General features: G+C 41.3%; 1 protein-coding gene across 1 annotated transcript; it reads right to left on the bottom strand.

The window, feature by feature from the left end:
• Positions 1-846: 846 nt before the first annotated feature.
• Positions 847-9,413, bottom strand: LOC311227193 (solute carrier family 52, riboflavin transporter, member 2-like; the record flags this gene model as incomplete). The annotated part of the gene is made up of 4 exons (XM_084312745.1): positions 847-3,072; positions 6,292-6,415; positions 8,202-9,063; positions 9,284-9,413. The coding sequence occupies 4 exons, from the start codon at positions 9,411-9,413 to the stop codon at positions 2,863-2,865; spliced, it is 1,326 nt and encodes a 441-aa protein (XP_084168871.1). The 3' UTR covers positions 847-2,862.
• Between the last annotated feature and the right edge of the window lie 1,316 nt (positions 9,414-10,729).

Genomic DNA, 10,729 nt, shown 5'->3' with positions numbered 1-10,729 from the left:
ATGGCCGTACTTTAGCTGTGTTTCTAAGGTGGAAGAATTATGTTTTTGTCAACTTGTTGATTGTGATTTATAGCTTACAAGACCACCCGCATTTCATTGTATACCTGTATGTCGTGACAATTAAAACTCTTGACTTGAGTCTACCATAACACCAAGACTTAACTCACTCAAATACAGTTGCAGCTGGATAGACTACAGATGGAAATTAGCTTCTGCTAAATCTGGTGCAAACATATTTTCATGTAACAATGATTAATTGACAACATTTTTTTTTTAAATAGATTGGGGGCTTTTCAGAAAACATTCGGGGCTTGAGCCCAAGTAGCCACCCCCTAGCCCCGCCCCTGCTACACATAACTCTGTATGATAGCATGTACAATAATGCTTTATATATATGTATCCACATCTGTCTGAATATGCCTGCATATAATACTTTTTACATATCTGTATATACTATATCTATACATATCCATTACCTCCTCTTACTAGTTATACCGCTGGCCAGTATGACTTACTAGCATTGTGTCTTTACTCTTTATACTTGTATAAGTTGTATTACTGAATATAATACTATAACACTGTACATACAGCCGATCATTATTACTGAGTAATGCTCATTTATACATACACTCCAGTTTAATCACCTGTACATAGTATATTGCACTTTACCGTTACATTAGCACTCTGGTTAGATGCCAACTTACTTTCGTTGTACTGTACTTGTGCTGTATAATGACAATACATTTGAATCTAATCATAAATTTAAAATGAACAAACATGACAAACAGAACGCTGAGAAAAAGGTTACAACTGCTACTGCATGAAGGAATATCTTGACCACCCAAATATATTCATTATCCATTTACTCTTGAAAACCAATCAATTACAAAAATCTGTAGAAAGGTTTTTACCCTAATGAATTCAGAGCAGCACATAAAACACGAGAACATTAAATCATAGGCACATAAATCACAAATAAATCAAATGCACAAGACTTATATAATTCTAAATACAAAAGTTAATATGAACATCACGTGGGGTAGCAGCATGTTCACCACTGAACATACAGGTTACTAGTGCATAGCAGACACAGAATGCTATTCCTTCCAACACCTCGTTCACCACTATATACAGGTTACTGGTGCATAGCAGACACAGAATGCTATTCCTTCAACACCTGAAATTACATGATCCCTTGTTCACCACAACTACAGTGTTATTAGTAAATACAATTAACATTACAGTACTACTCAATAAAGCAAGATATTCTTCCCTTAAGGCAATTGATCTTACTATACATTTGGAATGATCAAGTCTAAAGACAATCAATTACAAATATTGATGTAAAAAATAAATAGTCAAATTGCCACCTAATTACAATTAAACTGGAATATTTAAAAGCTATATTCCATATACAGTTATACAAAATATCTCAGGCACAGGTTAATAATTCTGATTTAATCAATGCCACTGACTGCCCTTTCAAAATATGTCTGTATGATTTAGCTACATTTCAAGTTACTGCATTACACCTGTCGCCCCTTAAAAAAAGAACCAATACAATGATGTTAGAAAAAGCTTATTGTGGAATGTTAAGGGGCACTAGAAAAACAACGCCAATTTATTTTGCACACATTCATTTAGTTTGACAGTTATTGCGAGTTAATGAGTTTGAATATGGCCACCAGTGATGTCAATAGAGGACACTGAATCCTTGTGTTGCGTTACAGCTCAATTAAGTAAAAATAGCTATCCCTATTGCAATCCTTATCTCCCCATTGTTTCATCTACATCATTTCATTGAGTAATTAACACAACACAAGGATTCAGTGTCCTCTGTTGACATATTCAAACTCATTAACTCAATAACTCTCAAACTAAATGAATGTGTGCAAAACAGTTTAGAGCCTTGGGACGTGTGTGAGAACATGTGCAAAGTAAATCGGCATTGTTTTTTTCATAAAGTGCCCCTTTAATATCAGGAGTGAAATGCTATGGGATTAACATAAATAAATTGTCACAGTTGCTGTGGATATTTTTGAATACATTAAAATTAACTAAATTGTAGCTAACTTAGTTTCTTTACTTGTATGTGGACTAGGTAGCTGATTATTATTATTCAGGGAAGCAGATTTGATATCTGGAATGGTTCGATTCTGTTGGTATCCAGGGGGATAGAGATCAAAGGGCTTTAGTAATAATTTTCACAGTTTGGGTTTGTTTACAAATGCAGTGAGATTGGAAAAGACGATTTTCATTGTACTGAATCTTCAACAAAAGAAGAATAATTCAACAGTACACAAAACTGTACAGAATATTCTGTAAATTAAAACACATTTGTAATATCCATTTGTGAAACGAATGCTTTCTCTTTTAACATTGTGTGGAACAATGTAGATAAGTGGAATAAGTAGCCAGCAATTTTGCAAGTGGAAATGGAAAATAGCCACTAAATTGATGTGACTGCCGGTCACATGAATAAACAGCTGTGCCTGAAGACGAATGTTTCATATTCCTTAGGCCTGGGGGGGGGGGGCAGCCAAAGTAGATGAATAACTTAGTGATTGGGTCCCTGAGTAGATACTTTTCACATGCCATGGGGTAGTGGAAAAAACCCAACAGCAGTTACCTCAGCTACTGTAAACAACCGACAGGACTTACAAATTAATTCATTATAAAATAACTCTAAAAGCACTGGTGGCGTTTGGCATCACCTCGACCAGCGTGAGGCACACGACGGCTCCCTATTATCCAGGCACGCCATTTCCCCGCTATTCCAAACTGGTCTCTTTGGCTTGAGAGAGGACGCCTCACCCAGAGCTTGATTGCTCCCCCAAAACAGGACCAGGCTCATCCGTTGCCCTAACTGCATTTATCCACACAGTCCTGAGACCTGGAGAACACGAGGTAGACGCTGACCAGGGGGAACATGGAGAGAGCTCCGAGGAGGGAGCCGGCCTGGATGAAGATACCACACCAAAGCAGGCCTGCGTGACCGGCTTCGTGGAGCAGGGTCCCAATAGCCACCTTCAGGTAGGAGAAGAGGCCCGTGAATATGATCCAAGATATAACCTGTGCGGGACACAAAGGGGCGTCTAAGCGAGTGGCAGACACAAAGTATAAGAGGGAGAAAATAACCAAGGAAGAGACCCCATGTCATACTGAACACCTAACGCTCTGCGTTGACTTGGAGTTGTTATATTAAAACACACAATACAAGAACATACACATTTTTACTGTGGATTTGGTTGCATAATGCATCCAGACAGAAGACCTAACATGAAATAAATGTTTCACTTCATTAAAAGGTATAATCTGTAATGCAGTCAAACAACAACCTCTAGGCAAAAGTGATTTTTTTTGGGTCTGATGTATGGGTGAGACTTTCGAGTGGAGAAATAGGTTGGGGTGCTATTGTTAGTCACACCTCAGGCTCTGCCAAGAATCAGTTAATATATAGCTATAATGTGGTTATTATGTCACAGTAAATGTAAGAAAACAGTGATCATACACATTTTCCAGAAAATCTGCATATTCACCAACTGCGATGAATGTACATATTAACATGAGCAAATACGCAATTGCATACTGTGCCACCTTGGATAACTGGTGCACGCTGGAAGAGGGAGAGAGAGAGAAATAAATGGGGAGAGCGAGAGAAAGAGAGGCTTCAGGACATTCCTGCATGTTATACCAAATAAAAAAGGCAGGTTGTGAGGGTTCTGGAGACATAAAGCAATATAATCTGCCTCAAATTTTATTCTGCAAGGTGAAAGAATGATTTTTAAGACTTGAATGGGGGATAGGGGATGGGTTGCTACTAGGGGTGGAATGGTTCACAAAATCGACGGTTCGGTTCGTATCACGGTTTTGGGCTAACGGTTTTCGGTTCGGTTCGATATAAGTTTCTTTTTTTTTTTTTTTTTTTTTATGCAACACTCAAAATGTAAACATGCTTCTCATTTATATATATAAAAAAATGTTTACAGTGGTTTGCCTTAAATAATGTTTGGCACACAAAGACCGAACTGACTTAAAAAATATAGGCTACATTTGACTTAGTGCAAACAAACAATATGCTCAGCCAGCACTAGATTTTCTTTCTTTAATAAACACAAACAAACAATGTCAACAATGTTTAAATTCCCCGATTGTCAGTTCTTAACACTTTCAGAGCCCAAGCTTAATCTTGATTTACCGCTTGAATGCCCACCATCCACTTCAATGTTAGCGTTAATAACGCCTAATCTATGTTTTAAATTATGGCAATGTGTCTAATCTGGCCGTCGCTTATCAATGACTCATTTTCCAGTCAACATTGTCAAAGCGGATTGTTTTTTTATCGGTTCATTTTCGTTTTATAGCATTTTGAAAAGCCCTAGTTTTCAAGGAAAATATAAATATTCCATGATAATCGCCCTTTACTGGAATATTCTAGAATACACAAAAACGGACATTTTTCGGCCTATTTATGAATCGTTTTCAAATAAACGCTAGATTATCGATAGTATATGTGTACGTATGCACGCTATATAGGCGCTCTGAAAAATCGATTCTCTGATTTCCTCAAAGCGATCGCCCACACACACATAGGGCGAACGCTGAGATCTCAGCGAATACATCTCTGATTATCCCAAGACTTGTAAAATAGATACCTTACCTCAGATCAGATGTTCTCCAAAAAGATCATTCCAATTCCTGATCGCCATTCCAAAAATCTATCGCTTTTATTGATCCAACGCTACATACTGTACATATGTATTCCACGCTGTTCTGAGGCTCCACAATGAATCCGATCGGCTCGGGTTACATGCCTGGGAAGTAAAACGTGGATTCCGGATTTTTCTTTTCTCATCCATTTTCATTGAGTCCATTCCAAAAGGGTGCATTACCATCTGGGAGACGATAGGGGGCTCTGTTCATTCTATTTTTTAAATACGTATATTATCGGTCTACATTTATTTAGACAAGTAACATTATTTAAATATTGAGTGCAACTGTGGTGGATTAACATAATTTGGTGAGTTAGAACTATATGGGTTGGGGGACCGCACAGACAATTTAGCGTCACAGACCTTCTCGACTCCAACGTTATACCGGAGTTGAATCGAGTTGATAACGTGCAGTGGAAAAGCGGCAATAGTCCCGGTTGGAGTTAGTAAACACAGTTGTATGTTAGCCTTCTTGGATGTTGAATAAACGCCTATCATTGTCTTTCAACACCCCGCCTCTCAGACTCGCATTTTCTCCTCTGCTAGCTAGTAGCTACGGAAACATTTCATTCAGCTGTATTAGGGCTGGCGGGCTACCATAGTTAAAGTGCGTTGTACAAACCGTGCTAAGTGCTAATGTTATGGCAAGATGTGTGTAGGCCTATGTAATGTTAATGGCTATGTTTTTAAAAGTAATGAAGATTGATTTATAATATATTGCTCTTGCAATTTCCACACTAGCACCTGCTGTTGCTGCCAGCTGAGCAGCCAGCGTGTCTCCTCTCCCGGCTCCGTGCCAAATGAAGATTTATTTTTTTGCTCATCCCGTGAACCGAACAATACACACACCGAACCGGGGAGGTCGTGCCGAACGGTGTACGGTTCTAATTATACGTACCGTTCCACCCCTAGTTGCTACTGCCGGCCATAATTCAGGCTCTGCCAAAACATAACTGGATGTTTTTGTATAGTATAGTTAGGATAGCATAGTGACAGAGTATAACTGTATATTGTATAATAGTGTACATAGGACTCATTACCTTTTGTATTTGATCTTAGTGCTTTATCATGTATATTTTATTTTATTCTATTATTATTTGTATTTTTCGCACAATCGAAGCGGGCATGGCCACCTTCATTTCACTATATGTCTTGTGTATGTATGTGATGAATAAACCTCTTGAATCTTGAAGAGAGATCTGAAGAAATTCACAGTATTATAAGTTACTATATAGCTATACTATGATATATATCTTTCTATAAATAGCTATTTAGTAACTTATTACACTGTGAATTTCCTCAGACCTCTCTTAGCAGAGCATGGGGTGTGGCCAGCAATAGCAAGCCATCCCCTATCCCCACTCAACTCCAACCCACACATCAGACCAAAACAAAATGCAGTACCAAGTGGTGCTCTTTTGCCTAGAGGTGGCTCTTTGACGGCATTACATATTCTACCTTTTAAAATCTGAATTTCAGGATTCACTGCAACAATATGCCTAGGGGTTGCCCTTTGACGGCCTTAGAGATTCTGCCTTTAACATAAGGTCTGTTGAACAGAAATTCTGAAGTTCCTTACCACTAAGGCCACACCGGTCGGGCTCCCCAAGAGAGGGGGACAGGGGCTGAGAGCTGCTAACGCCATGAGATACGCAGCAAAAACCACTCCTCCCAAAGACATGAACCCAAGACCAGCAGGAGATCTGGAGTACAGAGGGTGGAGTGGTCAGAGGGTGGAGTGGTCAAGGGGCAATCATGAAACTCAACTGGCCTCATTCATGAAATGATCTTATGCACAAACAGGAAGGAAAGCAAAGCAGGAAGCAACGCCTGGTGGCTATTTGTAAATGGTAAATGGCTGCTTTTTTATATAGCACTTTTATCCAAAGCGCTTTACAATTTGTTACTCACATTTTACCCATTCACTCACACATTCACACACTGACGGCGGAGGCAACCATGCAAGGTGCCAACCTGCTCATCGGGAGCAATTAGGGGTTAAGTGGCTTGGTCAAGGACACATCAACACGCTGCTCGGGAGGAGCGGGAATCGAACCGGGAACCTCCGGATTGCCAGACGACTGCTCTACCTCCCGAGCCACTGTCGCCCCTATTTGTAACTCCTTGGCCGGACATCTGTTGTGAGGTGCACAATAGATGTCAAGTAGTTACAAATAGCCATCAGGCTTTGCTTCCTGGCTTGCTTCCTTCCTGTTTGTGCTAAGATCATTTCATGAATGAGGCCAGTTGAGTTCACTGTAAGACTCGATTCAAATTGAAGCCAAAAAAACTCAGCGTGTAAGAACATTTCATGCAAGAGACAATGGCATTACAAGATATACAAAAGGTCAAATACATAGGGCTCTATTTTTGTGAATCTATGTGCAAGCGCAAACGCAGGTCTAAGTTCAGAGGGCTGGCGCATGTGGGTGTGGCCAACTTTTTGGCAGGTAATTTGGTGACCAGAGATGCAAGGGCATCCATGGCGCAGGGCTGAAGTAGGAGGATTACGTTATTGGCCGATTTGCTTAATTATACAGTATATACCATGTATAAATATTTCCCAGCCAGCACAGTAGCCTATAATAGACTATATCCAATGTGACAGTCCTCAAGTCTTCCCCAGTCGGCCCAGCAGACCCCAGACAACTCGATGTGTAGACCAATTGTGCCGGCTGGAAAATACTTTTTGAATATGAGCAATAGAGTGCGCGTACCTCTGTGTTCCGCTGCATGTCATAGATTGAGAAGACAGCGTGACCCCCATACTATAGGTCTCTGCCTATATTACTTTTAATTAGATGTATACACTGTGACTGAGGACTAGCCTACTCTCATCAGTCCACATACGTGCCGTTTTCTCTTATAGTGTGTTGTGCTCATTGCATTAGATTATCTTAGGTTGAATAACTTATGGAATGGGGGTCACAAGGATGTTTTCCATGTGTATCGATTGATTGTGGTCCACACATAATTCAATAACCACAAGTGTGAAGCTTAATCACATAACTTGTTGTGATTAACGGATACAAATTTTCTATTCAGCTGATGGATTTACTTCTAAATGGTATGACATGCACAGTCTAATATCAATAATAACGGCTTGTTGGAATTTGGACTGACAGACAAACGTGATCTTAGGCCAAAACCCAAAACTGATTCAATTGTGCCAGTTGTGTGTATCTGTACCAACACACTCCAGCTACACCACCACAACCATCTCTCACATACAGGTTCATGTTGAGCGACGAAATTATCAAAATAGGGGGGGGGGGAATCACCTTTGTGCTATGACATTACAACTGCGTCACCGCTTGGACCAGCTTTGCGACGGTATGAAAATGAAGCCCAACGTGTGTAAATGTTTACCAATATCAATGGATAACCGATTAATAAATAAAAAAAAATATTAATAAAAAAAATAAAATAAAAAATGGTTTGTGTGATTTCATTGCATGTGTCTTTCAATCTGCCGTCACGCTCACTCACCTGAGGAGGACAAACATAGCTACGAAGCAGGCCAGGGGGTTTGCGATGTTGCCGAGGACCACAGAGAGGTGAAAGGTCATAGTCCCGTAGGGCAGACAGGAGAAGCTCTGGACAGACGGCAGGACCCCGTTGGTCAGGGCGTTGGAGACACCGAGCAGCAGCAGTAGGTAGATGTTGCGCTGTGTCCAAAACATCTGGACAGGCGGCTGTTTCTCCACCTCCACCTGGTCCGCAGATACAGGCGTACCTCCGTTCTGGAGCGGATGGGTCTCCTCCACATCGTCTTTTGATGCTGCTGCTGCAGAGGCTGACTCTGGCTCTGGCGTGTCCTGTTGTGGTGTTGTTTGTCTTTGAGTTAAAGCAAAAAAGCACAGGGCTGAAATTGACAGCATGACAAACAAGAACCAGAAGAAGTTCTGGGCGGGGAAGCTCTCTTTGAGGTATTCTGGCTGAACTGTACCATTCACCACTGTACATTCAACCTTCCCGACACCCTGCACCAAGGCCACAATGCAGGGGAACAAGGCGCTGAGGCCCTGGCCGATGAAGAAGGTGCGGATGTACTGAGGTGGATACCGGAACATGAAAGGCAGAAAGGTGACATTGGACGTACAGCAAACCAGAGATAACACAAAGGTTAAGAGCAGGAACGGCAGTGATCTTTCCTCCCCAGCCACCACTGCTCTGTGTGCCCAGAAGACAGCCAGAAAGGCGGATGCTACCACTGCCAGTCCCTGGATGAAGTGGATGACCAGGCGCTCATTTAACCTCCCTGGCGCACACTGGTGTGTGATGGTCACTGCAATTGGACCCAGGTTCCCAAAAGCTATTAGCACCGAGAGGTAGGCCGGCAGATTCCACCCTGCAAACAAAAATATATTGATCAATTCAATAGTATTCGTGTAGCATAAATGTCTCCCCAATACCTCCAAGTCCTCATAATAAACAACAACGTCAATGGTCTTCCCACATGTTGCTCAGTTGGATTAACGCTACCGGTTTGATAGGACATAATATCACGATAACGATAAGCACTAGGTCTGGTCAATTTGAGTTAACTCTCATAACATTAGCCCACTGACCTTCAGGCAGTTCATTGACAATAACAGGTATCTCAACCCACAAACAATTCACGGAGATCCAGGACCCCATGGCGAAGAGAGCCGTCAGAACGTGGGTTACCGCAGCACTGTTCCACAGAGAGCCAGCCATTGTACAGAAGCTGAACAGCAGCTTTGATGTGAGCTACTGTATAATATGCAGGTCGTTTACCGGACTAAAAACATCACAGACTTGTTGTATCCACTTGCGTCGCTGCGCTTCAAAATCAAGAGCAGCCGGGTGGTACTGGCTGACAGGAGGGTAGGAGGAAGGATAAACAAATGTTCCGGCTCCGCCCCTTATTGAGGGGGAGCCACTTGGAGTTCATCTATGTTGAGGGGCGGGCGTTAGAACACATTGGATGCGTTCGATTTAATGTCCCTCTAATGTGGACGGCATATTCGCCTCTCTCCACACTACGTTACGTTAGCACAGTGCCAGCGTGAGTGGAGCGCCCCTTGACCCCTCTCACAAGACTCGTCAGTTGGTATGGCTTTCTTTTCGACCGCCTGCCGCGTCTATACTTTCCGTAGCCGCATTTCTGGCAGACGTTCTCGGCTTAGGCACTCTTCGAAGTTGGTTAAGGTTAGAGTTTGTCTTAAGCATGGCGATAGAACGCCAGGTAGTTTGCAGGCTGTTTGACGCGGAAATGGGCAAAGACACAGATCGTCACGCGATTGGGCAAACATGTCAGTGGCCAATCAGAGAGCGTCTGCCAGAAATGCGGCTACGGAAAGTATAGACGCCCCCCTGCCTACAGTACATATTAACTCATTGACATAGTTGAGTCAACACAGATTTTGTGTAGCAAATATATTATCTGCGAAATTGTAGGCACTGCACATCCAAAAGCAATACAAATGGGGTTCTAGATTCGATGTTACAGAGGCATAATTTCCCCATAGCATTGGTTCTTTTAGTAATGTAAATATAATCTTAGGTAACGTTAGCCATTTAGTGGAGGGTATCCATCTAAACTCAGTAACCCACCGTTTTTTATTAGTTTAAAGCTGTACCTACCTTTCTAATCTGATATTTATTATTTAAAATAATTATAGTAGTATGACTTATATATGAAAATATGGGCTTTTAAAGAAATCAAAGATTCATCTAAAAGAATACATTGTGTTTGTCACTACTGTGATCAACTGGAGTTCAGTACCTTTAATATCACCACTGCATCAGTTACCATCAACTTTCAATTGAGACAAGGTAACTATTCATTATGAATTGAAAGTGGGGGACCCTGGGCCCGATGTAAACAAGACTAAAGTCTTTTGGTCTGCATCCCCTCCCCTTAAGAATTGTGTGTTTTGAGCCGTATTGTATTACCCATTCTGCAATCTGTTAAAGTTTTCAATCAATCAATTCAGTCAGACTTGCTTACAGTCAATATCATATTGAATACACCTATACTATTGAAAAAT

Source organism: Notolepis coatsorum (genome assembly GCF_963971535.1).
Source record: "Notolepis coatsorum genome assembly, chromosome: 4".
NCBI classification, from domain to species: domain Eukaryota; kingdom Metazoa; phylum Chordata; class Actinopteri; order Aulopiformes; family Paralepididae; genus Notolepis; species Notolepis coatsorum.
Note: the sequence above shows the minus strand (reverse complement) of the source record. Positions and strands in the feature narration are given on the sequence as shown.